The sequence below is a fragment of the Henckelia pumila genome, chromosome 4, assembly GCF_033568475.1.
Source record: "Henckelia pumila isolate YLH828 chromosome 4, ASM3356847v2, whole genome shotgun sequence".
Lineage (NCBI taxonomy): Eukaryota > Viridiplantae > Streptophyta > Magnoliopsida > Lamiales > Gesneriaceae > Henckelia > Henckelia pumila.
Genome location: NC_133123.1, coordinates 71,237,712 through 71,257,297, shown reverse-complemented (window position 1 = coordinate 71,257,297; position 19,586 = coordinate 71,237,712). Strand labels below are relative to the sequence as shown.

At 38.2% G+C, this 19,586-nt stretch overlaps 1 protein-coding gene across 1 annotated transcript; it reads right to left on the bottom strand.

Moving 5' to 3' along the window:
• Window positions 1–16,732: 16,732 nt before the first annotated feature.
• LOC140861192 (endo-1,4-beta-xylanase 5-like) lies at window positions 16,733–19,586 on the bottom strand. The gene is made up of 6 exons (XM_073264200.1): window positions 19,529–19,586; window positions 19,324–19,370; window positions 18,969–19,191; window positions 18,315–18,478; window positions 17,216–18,094; window positions 16,733–17,128 (listed from the first exon to the last, which is right to left on the bottom strand). Exons 1-6 carry the CDS (start codon window positions 19,584–19,586, stop codon window positions 16,733–16,735), a joined length of 1,767 nt encoding a protein of 588 aa, XP_073120301.1.

The window sequence follows — 19,586 nt, the reverse complement described above, 5'->3', positions numbered from 1 at the left end:
CAATTTATGGTCTCAAACAAGCATCAAGAAGTTGGAACCAGAAATTTGATGAAACAATAAAGGACTTTGGTTTCATCAAAAACCTGAAGGAACCGTGCGTGTACAAGAAAGTAGTTAAGGATGCGGTGACGTTCTTAGTGCTTTATGTTGATGACATCCTACTCATTGGGAATGACGTAGGGATGTTGCAGTCAACAAAGATATGGTTATCAAGTAGATTCTCGATGAAGGATTTGGGTGAGGCCTCCTATATTCTAGGGATACAGATCTATAGAGATAGATCTAAGAGAATGATAGGACTCACTCAAGCAACCTACATCGACACCATATTGAAAAGGTTTTCTATGGATGAGTCCAAGAGAGGATATCTACCTATGTGTCATGGAGTTTCTCTATCCAAGTCTATGTGTCCCAAGACTGATGAAGAGATAGAGAAAATGACACACATACCATATGCGTCAGCCATAGGTAGTATTATGTATGGGATGATATCTACCAGACCGGATGTAGCCTTTGCTCTGAGTGTCACGAGCAGATATCAGGCCAACCCCGGTCAAATGCATTGGAAAGCCGTGAAGGATATTCTTAAGTACTTGAGAAGGACTAAGAATATATTCATGGTTTATGGAGGAAGAGAATTGAAATTGGAAGGCTATACCGACTCTAGCTTCCAAAGCGACGTGGATGACTCGAAGTCAACCTCTGGATTTGTATTCATGCTCAATGGCGGTGATGTCTCTTGGAATAGTTCCAAGCAGGACATCACAGCGGATTCCACCACTGAGGCAGAATACAATGCAGCATCAGCTGCTGCTAAAGAGGCCGTTTGGATGAGGAATTTCGTCCAAGAGTTGGGCGTAATTCCTGAAGCTGTTGGCCCAGTTCCGGTGTACTGCGACAACACTGGTGCCATTGCTCAGGCAAAGGAACCAAGGTCTCATCAAAGATCCAAACACGTACTGAGGAAATACCACATCATCCGGCAGATTGTGGAAAGAGGAGACATCACTGTCGAGAGAGTGACATCTACAGACAATATCGCTGATCCACTTACTAAGCCCTTGCCAGGACCATTGTTTGACAAACATCGCAAAGCAATGGGATTATGTAGTATGACTAGTTGGCTTTAGGGCAAGTGGGAGATTGAAAGAGTGGGTGCCCGGTTAGCCAACTTGTGGCTAAGGGCTTTTATGACTCTATGTATAAACAATCTTTGTTTAATATGATTTACATTTATTAATGGCATTTTCTTTATCTTTCTTCATATTGTTATATTGTGATATACTATTGTTGTTTTGATAAAGACCTTGAATATACTATAGTGTAAGTAAGATGAGATAGTGAATAAAGAGAGGTCACTATTATGAAACACATCTTATAGTCACTGTATATTCTAAACAGTTCCTAGTCAATTGAGTTGTCCGCTAATAAGGATAAGGATCGCTCGAGATTGAGACTAGCATTTGTGATGCCAAGTACCATGTTTCATTGGTAATGGACATGGAGATGTTCAAAGCATGCAAATGGATATTCATATGACGAATCTCTGGCCAGAGTACATGATGTGTTTTAGGTTACTCGGTTTTTCTAGTAACACATGCGATGTCACTATTTGATCTCCAAGATGTAATGCATAGTTATCAAATCTCGAACGACTCTCGATGCACCAATGGTTGTTGATTCGATCAGGATATATGGATGAAGGGACCATACTGTACGCTAACCAAAATCTACTGGTTCTTGCAGGCACTATCAGTGATACCTAGGGAATCATGGGGCGATGTTGCTAGGTGCTCTTACCATGATTCGATGGGTAAGCCGGAAATTGTTGTTCCGAGTCACAAGGAGTTGTGATCCCACGGCTAGCTGTATCCCTGAACCATTGAGGGTCACACAAGTAATGGATTACTAAACCCCATTGAGATAGTTAAATTTAAAGAGTTAAATTTAATGAAAGAGAAGTTGGACTTCTTAACTAAAAGGGAGTGGAATTTCCTAAAATGACATAGGGATGGGCATTTTTGGAAATCACTGAATTCGGATTCAGAAAAATTATCTTGACTTTAAAAGATGCAAAAATGGTTTCTGTGCACATTGGTAAAATCAGTTTATCAATCGGAGTCACGATGAATTTTATATTAATTTCTATAATAACAGGCTTGGCTTGTTGGGCTTAAGTTATGGATTGTGGGCCCTAAGGAGTTAGAGTCCTAATACAATTATAACTTAATCTAGTCTAGAAATTATCTATAAATACATGTGTAGTGTTCGAAAATCATAAGCTTTCAGTCTTGCAATTTTTGAATTACACACATATATTTTCAAGAGGATTTTTCAAAAATCCTCTACTCCTTTTTGAGATAATTCAGTCTGTAATTTTTGTGAAATATTACATTCTGAATTGACAGATCAAATCTGTTTATTCTCTTCAATAAACATCTGATTGATTTCTAGTGCAATCAATCAAGAGGGTTTTAGTTTTCTATTCGTGGACTTAATTCCGGAGGTTGATCGTGATAGTCATCATTTCCCGGGATTTACAAGAAGAGCAAATTAAATTCTGTTGGAGTCCATAATCAAGCCTTTGCTTGAATAGGTAAAAATATTTAATTGTGTGTTTATTATTTTACTTACAACAATTTTAATCGTTAGGATTTGATACCCACGATATGGAATCGTTTCATATCGAAAAATAAAATTTTTTAAACTTTCGCTGCTCCAGGTATCACATCCGTGTGATCAGAGAACGCGTGTTCCAACAGTCTTGTTTTTGAACATGTCAAAGCTGAACACCAACGACTAGGTGGTTTGCTGCAGAATCTTGAGATTCCCGGATGGAAGTAGGAGCATGTGACTATGGATTCTGTCACCCACTTTCCTATGATAGCATGCCAGTGTGATGCTATCTGGGTTGTTGTTGACCGTTTGACGAAATTAGCACACTTTATTCCTTGTAATAGAGAATATTCTTATGATCGCATGACATGTTTATACATCCAGGAGATAGTGCGATTACATGGAATTTCGGTGAGCATAGTTAGTGATAGGGATCCGCGGTTTACCTCACGTTTTTTGGGTAGTTTTCAGTAGGCATTGGGTACCACTCTGAGTCTGAGCACTGCCTATTATCCGGAGACTGACGGCCAGTCAGAATGGATGATACGTACACTTAAAGATATGTTGCGTGATTCTACGATGTATTTTGGCTTGACTTTGCAAGATCATTTACCTTTGATCGAATTTGCCTACAATAACAGTTATCACCGTAGTATTGATATGGCACCCTTCGAGTCATTATATGGTCGCCGATGTCGTACTCCACTATTCTAGGATGAGGTGGGAGAACGACAGATAGAGGGTCTCGAATTGGTGCAGCAAATTGTAGACAGGGTAGATTTGTTCAAGAGGAGGATTAAAGCAGCTCAGGACAGACAAGCTAGTTATGCTAATATTCACTGCAAGTCACTTCAATTCAAGCCAGGTGAATATGTATCCCTTCGAGTGTCACATTTTAGAAAGGTGATGAGGTTTGGTTTGAAAGACAAGTTATCACCTCGATATATTGGGCCTTTCCAGATACTGGGGAAGATTGGAGATGTTGATTATCGTTTGGCGTTACCGCCATATCTTTTCAGTATACATGATGTCTTTCACGTGTCGTTACTTCGACAGTATATATCTGATAAGTCACGTATTATACAGCCTCCTAACGTTCAGCTAGAACCAGATCTGTCATATGTCGAACGACCACTCCGCATTCTTGACAGGAAGGTGAAGGTGTTGTGGAACAAGACTATACCACTTGTGATGGTGAAGTGGCAATGCCGAGGCATGGAAGAAGCAACTTGGGAAACGTAAAGTCTTATGCGAGCTGAGTTGTTTGCGTTGTATTATTGAATAACATGTATCAATGTATTTACAGTTTGATGTAATAAAACATGGTTTGATGTTTCATATTATTATTATCTTGATTCTTACCTTAGAGTTTATTTCCCGGACGAAATATCTAAAGGTGGGGAGAATGTAGAAACCCAGATTCCGTGTTAAGATAATAATATAAGAAACCGGATTAAGGTTTCATATTTAACCAAATCAAGGGCTTAATTGGGATTTAAGAGCACGAATTGGACTTCCAAGCATGGACAGGATCGGAAGCTCCGAACTCTGCAGATCGGAAGCACCGAAATGGAGCTAATTTACTTCGGAACTAAGGCAGGATCGGAAGCTCCGATCTCCAGCTGCCAACAATGCTCGATGACTAAGCCACGAATTTTTAAAAGTGTCAGATGTAGAGCAGATCGGAAGCTCCGATCGACACGCGTCACGGATGTAGAGATCGGAAGCTTCGATCTTCCGATCTCAGAACGGAGGCTCCGATCGTGGCCAGGAGTTTGACCTATAAATAGGGGTCTTCGGAGTTCATTTTTTAATACGAATTCCTGAGTTTCTTCTTCATCTCCAGTTATATAAGTGTGAGGCATACACTTGAGGGCCCTATCGGTTAATAGAGAGGTTCTGGAATAACAAGGTGTTGTTATAGTCATCCAGAACAAGCGACTCCAAAGGGCTGACTACGGACGAAGGTATGGTCCGGGAATCTTATTAATTTTTGGGAGTATTTATTAACTTAGTGAAGACTTATAGAACTTGTGTTTGATTATTGGCTTGGAACCTAGGTCCTACTAGACTTGAACTAGCCTAGAGGTACATAAACATTAACTGAGATTGTCAACGAGTATACATGTTTATATGCTGCATTTACTTGGCATTATTATGTGGCATGATGTATGTTTTATTGTTTTCTATATTCATATGTCATGTGCACATACATGTTGAGCCTATACCATGTTATACCCTGATTATAAAGCCGCTCAGCTCTATACTTGTATATAGTCGGTCATTGGGAGTACCGCGACGGTGGGGACTGGGATTTTTGTTTACTCCGTTGTACTAGATGAGTGTGGTTGTAACCAGAGGTTGATCCGCGAGGTTGCAGCACTCATATGGCGTCTGTACTGAGCATGACTTATCAGATGACCCGTTATCAGTCATCACGATTGCATGCATCATATACATATGTTTACTCATGTTTATGTACTGGGGCGTTAGTCACTCACGTCCTAGTTGTTATCTTGGACACCCCATTTCACAGGGCAGATCGCAGGATGGACGGGGTTGGGAGTTCGAGGCAGGGCTAGGGAGCTGGAGCTCATAGAACATCTTATACAGATGGATTCGTATAGCTGTATAATGTTTTAGACAATTTTTATTTAAGTCTTTTCGGTATGGTTGTATCACTACTAAGTATTAAGCTTTGAACTAGTGTACTAAGTTTGTTATGTAAATTATGGGTTATGTTTTCGCATGTTTTACTCTGTTAAGTGCTTATGTTTTAATTAAGATTAATGCATGTCATAGTTGCCAGTTAGTAGGTGATTCAATGCAGGATCACTAAAAAAACCGTCAAAAATTGATATTAGCGACACTTTTGCAACGGTTTAGGTAAGCATCGCATATGATATGATATTATCGCAAACAAATGCGACGGTTGTTCGCAAAGCGTCGCGCTTTAGAATAAAGTGTGGAAAAATTTAGTGTCGCAAATGTTTTACTTTTTATTTTTAAAAAATTTTATTTATATTTGTAAGCTGAAATTTGAAATTAATTCCCAAAAAATTCTGAAACTCGAATTTAAATTTTTTATAATATTTAAACACCCAATTAATGAATAATCAACACTAAATTTCAATAAACCCAATATAAAAAAATCTAGAATTTTCTAAATTATGCCAAATAAATTCTGAAAAATTAGCAATACCTCCGATTAGTTCCAATATGACACCTACAAACAATAACATACCAAATATCAAAAGTTGGAAGTCAATTGAATCGAAATCACAAAAAATTCGAAACCCTAGTTCGAAATTTTACCTCCAAATCTTCGAATCAATGTCCAAATGACCTAAACAACCTTCACCTAGTCAGGGCATTGATCAGCGGAAGGATATAGGCAGAGTGGGGACCTCAGGTTGCTAATCTCATCTTAGGGCAATTAATGAACAATTAACATTCATTAAACATCAATTAAGAAACCAAGAGAAAAGTAAAATTTTTTTTTTTTTAAAAAAATTTTAGTGTCTCGCTCGATCGGTGAAAAACACCCGATCGAGCGAGTACAATTGCTCAGCTCTCAGATGGAAGTATAATTTGGCCTCGCTCGATCCGTCAACTTCTGCGGATCGAGCGAGCCAAAAACTCAAAATATTCTGTCCGCAAATTACAGGGCTCGCTCGATCCGTCAACTTCTGCGGATCGAGCGGCCTCCAATTTTCAAAAAATCTGCAGATCACATTTTGCTGTCAAAACTTGGTGTGATCCAATCCAATCACCAAACTCGAAGTTCCAAATCATGCATATAAACATAACCAAGGTCTCAAGCATCTATACATGCATTTATTACATTGAACAAGTCGCTAAAGAACGATAAACGACATCAATTATTTCATACTTCATACATGTAGTTCAAAACAAACTAGACCAAGGTTCCTTGCTTCTAGAGTTCAAGACATCATCTACAACCCGAGTCCTCACGTGCTAGACTCTCTCCCAGCTGTCAATGACGTCGATGACTAGCTCTTGCCCCATCTGTTGTCATGCACACATACAAAACAAGACAACAGCCGGATAAACTCTGGTGAGAAAACATTCTCAGTATAACCAACATATAGAAAGCGTTAAATAAATCATCTTGACTCTATTTAAACTCGACTCAACAAATAGAGTACGTAAACGCTTTACATACAAATTGATTCACATAACTTCAAAGCCATCAAGATTCACAACTGATCTTGACATGGATATCCATCTAACGAGTTCGTAACCGACTTGCAAATAAGGTTAACAGCAACCTTGGCATAGAATCAATTCAATATAGCATCATATCAACTCGAATATAAAGATCCACTACCTGAGATAGATCGACAACATCACAATCAAATCAAAAACATAAACAAGTATGTGGTTTTTGCGGGCCAACTCAAGATTAGTCGTTCTTGAGGATCAAAGTCCCTACTTCGCGATGTCGTCATTATACCTTCGTTTATCTCGGTTCTGAACTCTTCAATCTGAAATATAACAACCAAAATACTCATATCAAACTTCATTCAAGATTATCATTTCAGAAACGAATCAAAACCATTAACCGATCGTCAATCAAACTCATTTCAAACCTCAACTCTTTCTTCTTCGGTTTAATTCGGCGTCTTGAATCGTTGGCCTTCAAACTCGACTGAAATTGAAGAATAAAAATGCTATAACATTCACATCATCAAGATAACAACTTCAGCTCAGATATAGGCTATCAAAACGATCCAAAAACTCAAATCGACGGCGTAGCGATTCAAAATCGGTAACCGACGTAATCCCGAAATCATTTCTTTTATTCAAACCATGTGTACGTGCTCTCAATCAAGAAAATCAGCTGATATAATCTTCAAAACCTCAGCACAAACAGCCATAACAATCATAAAACATGCTAGCATCAAGATTCAACATAATAACATAAGCTCTTCATCCGGTTTCGAAAATAGAAACGATACAAACTCAAAAACATGATCAATGATTCAAAATCTGATATCTGCCCTTTATTGATTTCAAAATCCATATAACACAACATAAAACTTACACGAGATCGAAGCCCTCGTCGTAAGGATTCCAGAACACTTTACGGAATCGAAATCGGACAACCGGAACAAAAGTTATGGCAAATCGAACTTCATGAAATCAAGAAACAAGAAGATGAACTCGGCTCTGTACAAGTTTTCTGAATTGAATATTCAAAGAACACGTATTCATGCTGAGTAATAACTCTAAAATCAGATAGCTTCAATAGAAATTGCAATTTAGTCCCTCAATTCTTCAATAATTGCAATTTGGTCCTCGACCCCTATTTTAATTCAATTTCAATCCTAAATAATTTAAGAATATTAGAATTTAAATCAAAACTCTAAATATCCCCAAATTAAATATACTTGGATTAAAATCAAATTAAATTCGGATTAATTTCTAATTAATCTCGGGCCTTACATTTCTCCCCCACTAAGACATGAGTTCGTCCTCGAATTTATAAACAGTATAGATATGCAACTGCATGCTCATAAGAATAAAGAATAACTGAAAACTGAATAAGAACTCACATCAGTGAAATAGATAAGGAAATCGTTGCTTCATATCTTCTTCGACTTCCCACGTTGCTTCTTCAACTCCGTGTCTACTCCATTGAATCTTCACCAATGGAATAGTCTTCGTTCGGAGTTGCTTTGTCTTCCTATCAAGAATCTGAATAGGTTGCTCGAAATAGCTAAGAGTATCATCCAACTCAGCTTCATCAGATCGAATCACATGAGACGCATCAGATATATACTTCCTCAACATTGATACATGAAAGACATCATGTATCCCAGATAAAGACATAGGAAGAGCGAGTCGATAAGCAAGATTGCCTATCTTCTCGAGAATTTCATACGGCCCAATATACTTCGGAGATAATTTTCCTCGTTTGCCAAATCGAACTATGCCCCTGAACGGTGAAATCTTCAGAAACACTCTATCTCCCTGATCAAAAGATAACGGCCGTCGTCGTATATTTGCATATCTGGTCTGTCTGTGCTGTGCTGTTCTCATTCTTTGCTGTATAAGTTTCACATTCTCAGTCATCTGTCTGATCATATCTGGCCCTAACTCAGGTACCTCAGAAACATCATCCCAATACAAAGGCGATCGACACTTCCTTCCATATAATGCTTCGAATGGTGCCATCTCTATACTCGTTTGATAACTGTTGTTATACGAAAATTCCACAAGTGGTATAGAATTTTGCCATGAAACTCCAAAATCAAGTACTACAGCTCTAAGCATATCCTCAAGCATCTGAATAGTTCGTTTGGATTGACCGTCAGTTTGAGGATGGTAAGCAGTACTCAAATGTAAGCGCGTACCTAGAGCTTCCTATAGGTTATGCCAAAAGTGCGAAGTAAACCTCGGATCTCGGTCAGATACTATCGACTTTGGCACACCGTGTAGTCTTACCACTTCTCGAATATAGAGATCCGCCATTTGATCATGACGATAAGTCATTCGGTAGGGAATAAAGCACGCATATTTCGTCAATGATCACCCAAATAGCATCACATCCTCGAGATGATCGTGGCAACTTCGTTACAAAGTCCATGGAAATGTGGTCCCATTTCCATTCAGGAATCGATAAACTCTGTAATAAGCCACCTGGTTTCTTTCTTTCAGCCTTCACCTGTTGGCAATTCAAACATTTAGATACAAATTCAGTCACATCAGACTTCATTTGTTTTCATCAGTACTGACTCTTCAAGTCGTTGTACATCTTTCTGCCTCCAGGGTGAACACTATAGCGACTGCAATGGGCTTCTTTCAAAATATTCTGTCTCAAATCTGCAATATTGGGAACAACTATTCGGTCATTCACATATAAGATATCATCATCACTAACCTTGTACTCAGACTGATGTCCTGATCGAATCATTTCAATCGATTTCTGCACATTCTGATCGGTTTTTTGTGCTTTTTTTATACGAATCAATAACTCTGGCACAACATTGATTGCATAAACTCTCATCGGATTTTTATCTGTCTCAAATACATATCCAAAACTACAACAATCTTCAATCAAATTAGATACACCTATCGTAGACAAGGATAAAGCACATACCTTTCTACTTAGGGCATCCGCTGCTGCATTAGATTTCCCCGGATAGTATTTGATTTCACAATCAAAATCCTTCAATAAATCAAGCCATCGTCGTTGTCTCATATTCAATTCATATTGTGAGAACAGATACTTCAGACTTTTGTGATCAGAAAGATTTCAAACTTCTCTCCATATAAGTAATGTCTCCAGATCTTCAATGCAAAGACAATTGCAGCCAATTCAAGATCATGAATCGGATACCTGACTTTATGTGGTTTCAGTTGTCGAGAAGCATACGCAACAACATGTCCTTTCTACATTAAAATACATCCCAAATCCTGGTGAGAAGCATCACAATAAACAACAAAATCACCAGTACCTGTAGGGATTATTAAAATCGGCGCTTTCGTCAATCTCTTCTTAAGTTCGATAAAACTCCTTTCACATGCTTCAGACCAAATAAATGGTGCATTCTTCTGTGTAAGCTGTGTAATAGGCTTCGCTATCGAGGAAAAATCTCGAATGAATCGACGGTAATAACCTGCCAAGCCCATAAAAATTCGAATTTCTGGCACAGATGTCGGTATCTGCCAACTGATCACAGCTTCAACCTTACTCGGATCCAATGAAATGCCATCTCCTGAAATTACATGACCAAGAAAAACAACTCGCTGCAACCAAAACTCACATTTGGATAACTTGGCATACAATTTCTCTTCTCTTAATATTCTCAATACAGTTCGGAGATGATCAGCATGTTCACACAGATTCTTAGAGTATATCAAAATATCATCGATAAAGATAATCACAAAATCATCTAAATATCTTTGAAATACTCTATTCATCAATCCCATAAAAACTGTCGGTGCATTCGTTAGACCAAAAGACATGACTATGAATTCGTAATGGCCATACCTGGTTCTAAACGCAGTCTTAGGAATATCCTCGTATCTAACCCTCAGTTGATGATATCCGGATCGGAGATCAATTTTCGAATATACCGACGAACCCTGCAATTGATAAAATAAATCATCGATACGAGGTAAAGGATAACGATTCTTTACCGTTGCTTTGTTCAATTGCCGGTAGTTTATACATAATCGCATTGATCCGTCTTTCTTTCGAACAAATAATATCGGAGCACCCCAAGGGGATACACTCGGTCTGATATATCCTTTGGCCAACAAATCTTCAAGTTGGTCCTTCAATTCTTTCAGTTCAATCGGTGTCATTCGGTAAGGTGCTTTCGATATCGGCTGTGTACCTGGCATCAATTCAAAACCGAAATCTACTTCTCTGTACGGTGGTAATCCTGGAATCTCATCAGGGAATACATCTGCAAACTCACTAACCACCGGTATATCAGTCAATTTCGGACTAGTCTTCAGTATATCGACTGCATAAATAAGGAATCCTTCCGCCCCTTTCTGTAACAAGTCAGTCATAGAAAGAACAGATATCAAAGGAATTCTGGCTCGTGATCCCTTACCATAAAATTTCCACTCATCAGTCATATCAGGTCTGAACTTCACAATCTTCTGAAAACAGTCCACTGTTGCTCTGTACTTGGTTAGCATATCGATACCGATTATGCAATCAAAATCAGATAAATCAAGAACGATACAGTCAAGCTCAACTTCATTACCTTCGTACTGTAGTACACAATTTTTAACAGACTTCACTGATACTATACCTTTTCCCAATGGTAAAGATATAGACACTACAGTAGTTAATGACTCAACAGGCAATGAATACAACGTAACAAATTGTTCAGATATGAAGGTATGCGACGCACCCGTATCGAATAAGACATATGCAAGATAACCATAAAGAAAACAGTTACCTACAATCACATCGTCCGGTGCTGCTTGTGCTTGCTCATCTGTTAATGCAAACACTCGTGCTTATTGCCTCGGAGGTTGATTCACTGTCTGACCTCCTCCTCTACTCGGTGCTGCAGGCTGTGGTTGAAAAGAGTGAACAGAAGATGTAGATTGACCTACCGGTCTCGATGATCCCGCACCCTGTGCACCCTCAAGACCTCGTTGTGGACACACCCTCGCAAAGTGTCCCATCTTATTGCAAATGTGGCAGCTTCCAAATACACCTCGGCATTGTTCATTGGTATGGCGACCACCACACTTGGTGCAATACACATCAGACCTCTGTCCAGCTCTAGACTGTCGGGAACTACTTGAACTCGAAGAGCTACTACCACCAGATCTCTTGAACTGTTTACTCTTGCCTTTGAAGAAGTTCTTCTTTCCACTACTGCTACCTCCAGCTTCAAATCGAGGTGGCGGTGGAATCTGTGGCTGCTCTTGGGACTGTCTCACTGGCTGTGGCACAAACTGTGCTCCTCGTTGTTTCAGTATCCCTGCTTCTGCACCCTTTGCTCGATTCAGAGCATCAGCAAAGGTATTCGGTCTTCCCGAATTCACAAGTGTAAATACATCAGGATTCAAGCCATTGATGAATTGATCGGCTTGAGCTTCATCATTAACAGCGATATGTGGAGCAAACTTCAACAGGCTAGTGAATTTTGCAACATATTCTTCGATATTCAACTTTCCCTGTTGCAGACTTGCAAACTCTGCTCCTTTATCCTTGCGATAAGACACAGGAAAGAAACGCTGATAGAAATCAGTTCGAAATACAGACCAGGTAATAACAGTACCTTGGTTCTCCAATGCTTTCTTTGTCGCTATCCACCAACTCTTGGCAAGGCCATGCAGTTGATGAATAATCAGTCTCACACGAAGATCATCTGAATAATCAATAGACTCGAATAACTGCTCAATATCTTCCAACCAGTTCTCGCACTCTATAGCATTCTCAGTTCCTTGCAACTTCGGTGGTTTGAATGATTGAAATCGTTTCAGAAGTTTCTCCATCGGATTAGCATCACTGAACTCATCAGTAGAAGTACTACCCTGTCCATGTTCAGACACTGTCACTGGGACCTATGCAGCATTCGTCTGTTCAGGCTGATTCGTAGCCAACGTCTGTCTAACTCTCGGTGCTGGTCGGGGAGGCATATCAGATAATCAAACAGATTAGTGTAAGTTCAATCTCAATTATAACAAGTCTGTTGTAGTCCACATTGCCTTCATAAAAGATCGAGTTTCGATTCATCCTCATAATACATGCTAATACGTCAATCAAATAACCAGATAGCATGTAATTCAAACCATTGTATAGCATATTCTTCGCAAATTATCACAGCATCATGTGACAATTTAATATCTGTAATCAATCAATCATATACCATACAATTATGAAAGCAATAAATAAATCAGAATAGAAGACTCGATCTACCCCGCTCATTTAATCTCAGTCCAAGAAACTAATGCTCTGATACCACCTGTTGTGGGGACCTCGGGTTGCTAATCTTGTCTTAGGGCAATTAATGAACAATTAACATTTTAAGAAACCAAGAGCAAAGTAAAAAAAAAAAAAAAAATTTTTAAATTTCAGTGTCTCGCTCGATCGGTGAAAAACACCCGATCGAGCGAGCACAATTGCTCAGCTCTCGGATGGAAGTATAATTTGGTCTCGCTCGATCCGTCAACTTCTGCGGATAGAGCGAGCCAAAAACTCAAAATATTCTGTCCGCAAATTACAGGGCTCGCTCGATCCGTCAACTTCTGCGGATCGAGCGGCCTCCAATTTTCAAAAAATCTGCAGATCATATTTTGCTGTCAAAACTTGGTGTGATCCAATCCAATCACCAAACTCGAAGTTCCAAATCATGCATATAAACATAACCAAGGTCTCAAGCATCTATACATGCATTTATTACATTGAACAAGTCGCTAAAGAACGATAAACGACATCAATTATTTCATACTTCATACATGTAGTTCAAAACAAACTAGACCAAGGTTCCTTGCTTCTAGAGTTCAAGACATCATCTACAACCCGAGTCCTCACGTGCTAGACTCTCTCCCAGCTGTCAATGACGTCGATGACTAGCTCCTGCCCCATCTGTTGTCATGCACATATACAAAATAAGACAACAGCCGGATAAACTCCGGTGAGAAAACATTCTCAGTATAACCAACATATAGAAAGCGTTAAATAAATCATCTTGACTCTATTTAAACTCGACTTAACAAATAGAGTATGTAAACGCTTTACATACAAATTGATTCACATAACTTCAAAGCCATCAAGATTCACAACTGATCTTGACATGGATATCCATCTAACGAGTTCGTAACCGACTCGCAAATAAGGTTAACAGTAACCTTGGCATAGAATCAATTCAATATAGCATCATATCAACTCGAATATAAAGATCCACTACCTGAGATAGATCGACAACATCACAATCAAATCAAAAACATAAACAAGTATGTGGTTTTTGCGGGCCAACTCAAGATTAGTCGTTCTTGAGTTTCAAAGTCCCTACTTCGCGATGTCGTCATTATACCTTCGTTTATCTCGGTTCTGAACTCTTTAATCTGAAATATAACAACCAAAATACTCATATCAAACTTCATTCAAGATTATTATTTCAGAAACGAATCAAAACCATTAATCGATCGTCAATCAAACTCATTTCAAACCTCAACTCTTTCTTCTTCGGTTTAACTCGGCGTCTTGAATCGTTGGCCTTCAAACTCGACTGAAATTGAAGAATAAAAATGCTATAACATTCACATCATCAAGATAACAACTTCAGCTCAGATATAGGCTATCAAAACGATCCAAAAACTCAAATGGACGGCGTAGCAATTCAAAATCGATAACCGACGTAATCCCGAAATCATTTCTTTTATTCAAACCATGTGTACGTGCTCTCAATCAAGAAAACCAACTGATATAATCTTCAAAACCTCAGCACAAACAGCCATAACAATCATAAAACATGCTAGCATCAAGATTCAACATAATAACATAAGCTCTTCATCCGGTTTCGAAAATAGAAACGATACAAACTCAAAAACATGATCAATGATTCAAAATCTGATATCTGCCCTTTATTGATTTCAAAATCCATATAACACAACATAAAACTTACACGAGATCGAAGCCCTCGTTGTAAGGATTCCAGAACACTTTACGGAATCGAAATCGGACAACCGAAACAAAAGTTATGGTAAATCGAACATCATGAAATCAAGAAACAAGAAGATGAACTCGGCTCTGTACAAGTTTTCTGAATTGAATATTCAAAGAACACGTATTCATGCTGAGTAATAACTCTAAAATCAGATAGCTTCAATAAAAATTGCAATTTAGTCCCTTAATTCTTCAATAATTGCAATTTGGTCCTCGACCCCTATTTTAATTCAATTTCAATCCTAAATAATTTAAGAATATTAGAATTTAAATCAAAACTCTAAATATCCCCAAATTAAATATACTTGAATTAAAATCAAATTAAATTCGAATTAATTTCTAATTAATCCCGGGCCTTACAGGCGGCGAAACGATGACTGCCGAAAATGGGTTCCAAGGTGACGAGAAAAAACCTTACAAAATTGGTATCACTAACTAGATCTCGTCGTGAGAATTCCCAAACTATTTTTGGTTGCGAAAATCGATCGCCGACGTGAAACATAGGACGACTTGAAGTGAATCTAAATTTTGGAAAAGGTTTATGAGATTTACGAAAATGAGAAGGGAGAAGGAAGAAGGAAAGTCGGTGGAGAAAATCTATTAATTGCGACAGTTTGAGTCAAACCGTTGCAATATTGCAACGATTTGACTCAAATCGTCACAATATATTTTAATATTTGATTTAATTATCATTTAAATCATCACACACGCAACTGCGTGTATTAAGTAAGAAGGGCTTACTCATGAAATTGTTTGGTCTCTTGATATGTTCACACAAAATTAATAGTAATTTCTATTTATTTATCTATTTTTATGTTCTAAATTATTTTAAAAAAACTAATGAAGCGAGAAATACATAATAGAAGTAATTGTTTAAACCACTTCTTATAATAAAAAATTTATAAACCGTTGGTCTCTTTTTCAAATATTAAACGCGTCTGAAGAAATTTGCAACGATTTAGATTAAACTCGAACCTTAATGACAATAAAAATAAAATAAATACACTTTGAAATGCATAAAAAAAAAAGCAAATATTTTTTAAATACTGTGTTGAAAGAATTGCCAATGATACAATAAAGATTTTTTTTTTGTGCCTTTTTTTGGGTTATGTAGAAAGAAAGCGAGCTAATTGGTAGGGCATCTCGGTGCAGTTTGGGCAGTTTCTCACTAAACTCAAATCGAATTGTTATGCAACATTTGGTTTGAAAAAATTTTTTGATCGTATTTTTTATGCAAAGTTTATGTATGGTTTCGGACCGTTCCGATCGGTTTCGAACAGTAACGTGGTTTTTTTTTTACGAGAAAGAGTGATCATATTTAAGAACGAAAGATAAATTAACAATAACATAGAAGTGATAATTAAGTTGATAATAATTCATTTAACTGAACTTAGAATATCTTTCAAATAAAAATATAATCTAAATTACGTAAAAATAAAACGCTATATGTACACGGAGGGCTATGCGTTGGGTTACACATTGCACTTGAAATTACATGATTATCCATATATTTTATTTGGAAAAAATCTTTCAAAAATGCATGTAGGATAATCATGTAATTTCAAGTGCAATATGTAACCCAACGTGTAACCCAAGGTATACATCTAGCATTACCCAAAAAAAAAAATTAGATTAAACAATAATTGAATCATGTAATCTTATGCTTAATTCAAAACGATATTAATGGTAAGGAAAGAAATAAATGTTTTAGTAAATAGCTCATGAGTATTACTTATTTTAAAAAAAAAATAATAATTGTCTCCACAGAATTATATGTTGTATGATTTGATTGTTTATTTTTCAATTACGATTTTAATAATAAAAAAAATTTTGTCTCCACAAAATTATATGCTGTGCGATTTGATTGTTTATTTTTCAATCAATCACGATTTTCGTAATAAAAAAAAATTACACGTTACAGTGCGGATGGTGTGATCAGCCCTCCTAGCTTATTGGTGCTTGTTTACACTCTTTAAATCTAATCTCATACACCAATCCGCCGGTTCCTTCTTCTTTTTCTTCTTCTTGGGACTCGTTTGGCGCCACACTAAACTTGTGGGTTTTTACTCCCAGCGGATGGCTGATTTCCGCTTCATACTCACCGTGAAACAACGACGTTCCAAACACGCCTCTAGCGTCCGTGGTTTCTCGAACACCATCTGCTTCGTTCAATGTCCGAATGAACCTGTCGACAACATCGCCGGTGGCTAAACTCTTGAAGTTGTTGTCTGTCAAACACATGGCGTAGCATCCTCCGGGACTCCATGCGGACCAAAGTATTATGCCTCGTACTGCCGCATGCGCATGAATTTCCCGTAGAATCTGATCCAAATAATTCGCCTGTTCAAACATGGTATATATGTTAGAATCATTAATTAATTAATGGTGGCGATTTGAGAAATTTTGAATTCTTGCTAAATCATTTACCTGGTTCGGCCCGGACTTGACATCCAATTCTGTAACCCAGATGGGCAATCCAGCGGAGGCAAGCGTATCAAGCGAAGACCTTAGATAAGGCAAATTGGCATCTGTGAAGTGACCCTGAAGCCCGATCCCCAAAGGGCCATTGTACCCCTGCCCCCGCATCTCCGAGATCTTCTGCAAATACTTTGGAGGCGAGGACACCGGATCACGACTTTCCTCGATCGTGTTGTACTCGTTCAAGAACGGTGTGGCCTTGGGGTCGATACGGTTCGCCTGCTGGTAAAAACCGGCTGATACACTTCCGCCAAGCTTACTCTCAAAGAAGGAGTAGTGCAAGTTCTCGTTCATCACGTCCCAGTGAATGAGTTGGCCCCTGTACCTCCCCACCACGGAATTTATCCTCCTCTGCGAAGCTGCCCGCAGGTTGTTGGGCGGAAGTCCTCCGACCCACCAAGGCTGGCGAGATGGGTTGTCCCAGAAGACATTGTGTCCACGGACTGTGATCCCGTGGGATTGGGCGAATCGGAGCATGGAGTCCGCGACTGAGTAGTCTTCGGCTCCGGGGGATCGCTCGGTTGAGTACCATTTCATCTCGTTTTCGAATACGCTGTATTTGAATCTCGCCAAGAACCAGTTCTGGTACGCGGCGTTTTGGAGAATGTTTTGGTTCATGGCACATCCAAACGGGAATCTAGATCCGTTCTGTTTGATGGAGACTGTGGCATTTGAAATGGGTCGCCCTTGTTTATCCAAAACATGGAATTTAATGAAATTCTTGCGCATCTTTTGGACGCTTTGATGTTGGTGAGATTGCCATTCTTCATGTGTAAACGGTTGGAGTGAGATGCTATCTGCCCATATATCGACTTCTGCATTGTCGCTCTGCAATTTTTTGGAGGTGAACAGATGATATAACTGAGATTTTTATGGCAATATATAATTAAGATCATGCATGCAAACAGATGAATTCTGCATCTGTACAAAATAGCTAGCTTGTGATTTCACCGGGGAACATCTCATTTGATAACATAAAAACTACACATAGACTCATATGTTTGTTTTTAAATGAAACGTGACGTGGTATACTGAAGATGAAACTAACCTGAAAGTAGAGGTGGGCTGGGCCGGAAGCTTTGACGACGAGACCGCCCTTGAGCATGGACCAACATCCATTGCGTGCGATAACCCAACCCGCAGTCTCATAGCTATCCTTTGTTTGGAACATGGCTGCTATGTGCGCTTCTCCATCGCTCACTTGCAGCCAGGCTACAGTACCCCAAAAACAATCATGCCCCGATACAGAAAATATTCATACCCCATTCGTGTCAAGATGTATGTGGGGTCCAAGAATATTTTTTTTTAAAAAAAATGAGATGATCAGCTTATCAATATCTCTTGCAAACACACGTGTGACGGAGTGTTTCTTCCCATATTTCAATACCATTAGATCACGTGGGATCCTTATATTTTTATGGAAATTGACAAATGTGTTGATAATCCAATGATTGATATTTGACTACATCATGAGGAGAGAAGTATTTCAAGTGTAGCATAAAATAATCCGTGAGAAAGAGTGTTTCTCAGGTGTAGCATAAAATTTTCTCGTGTCAAGTGATAACTATGCAATGAAATCTAAAGGTGCGTAGAATCTTTCTTAAAATTAAAATCTGAAAAGGATTTTGCTGTAAAATATGGATCATCCCATAAAATATGCGTTTATATATAAATATATCATAAAATATTTAAATACAAATACCTGAAAATGTGTAAAGTTTTTCCTTCTCTAGAAGAAATCTCTGTGAGAAGCTATGGAATGAATGACTTCTATTCGATGCAACGATATATTTGTTGCCATCTTTGGATTGTCGATTCTTAATTATCGAGCCTCCAAATCGGGCCCATCCCTCCAACCCTTTATTTATCTCCGGATTAGTCACTATCCCTCCACCATATTGAGGGCCAAGAGGATTTTTCAGACACTGAAATTTTTTATGATTGCAATAAAAAGTATATAATATAATACTCAATCAAATTAATATGATGCTTCCGAGTCTATAAGAAATAAACGAAAAACCCTTGAAAATAAGATCTGTATTTTTTTTTTTACGTACCTCATTCGTGAATCTGTAATCATAAGGCACTGCATGGATTTTTAAACCTATACATGACGATCGAGTTAATATTACCAGTATAACAATGACTTTAATATCATCGAAGTTTTGACGTCGTAGGATAATAATTATTGTTATAGCAAACCAATTATTATTATTATTTATTATAAGCATATATAAAAGAAGGATAGAATCACCATATTACCCTGCTCGAGACAAAGAACAAGAAAGAAGAACAAACAATTTTTCAAGAGTTTGGCCAT

Excerpts from the sequence above, each read along its gene's own strand:
- LOC140861192 (XM_073264200.1), bottom strand. The coding sequence starts at position 19,586 with ATGGCCAAACTCTTGAAAAATTGTTTGTTCTTCTTTCTTGTTCTTTGT. Across the intron at positions 19,371-19,528 it reads TGTTCTTTGTCTCGAGCAGG|GTTTAAAAATCCATGCAGTG; the intron begins GTAATATGGTGA and ends CGTCATGTATAG. Across the intron at positions 19,192-19,323 it reads ATTACAGATTCACGAATGAG|TGTCTGAAAAATCCTCTTGG; the intron begins GTACGTAAAAAA and ends AAAAAATTTCAG.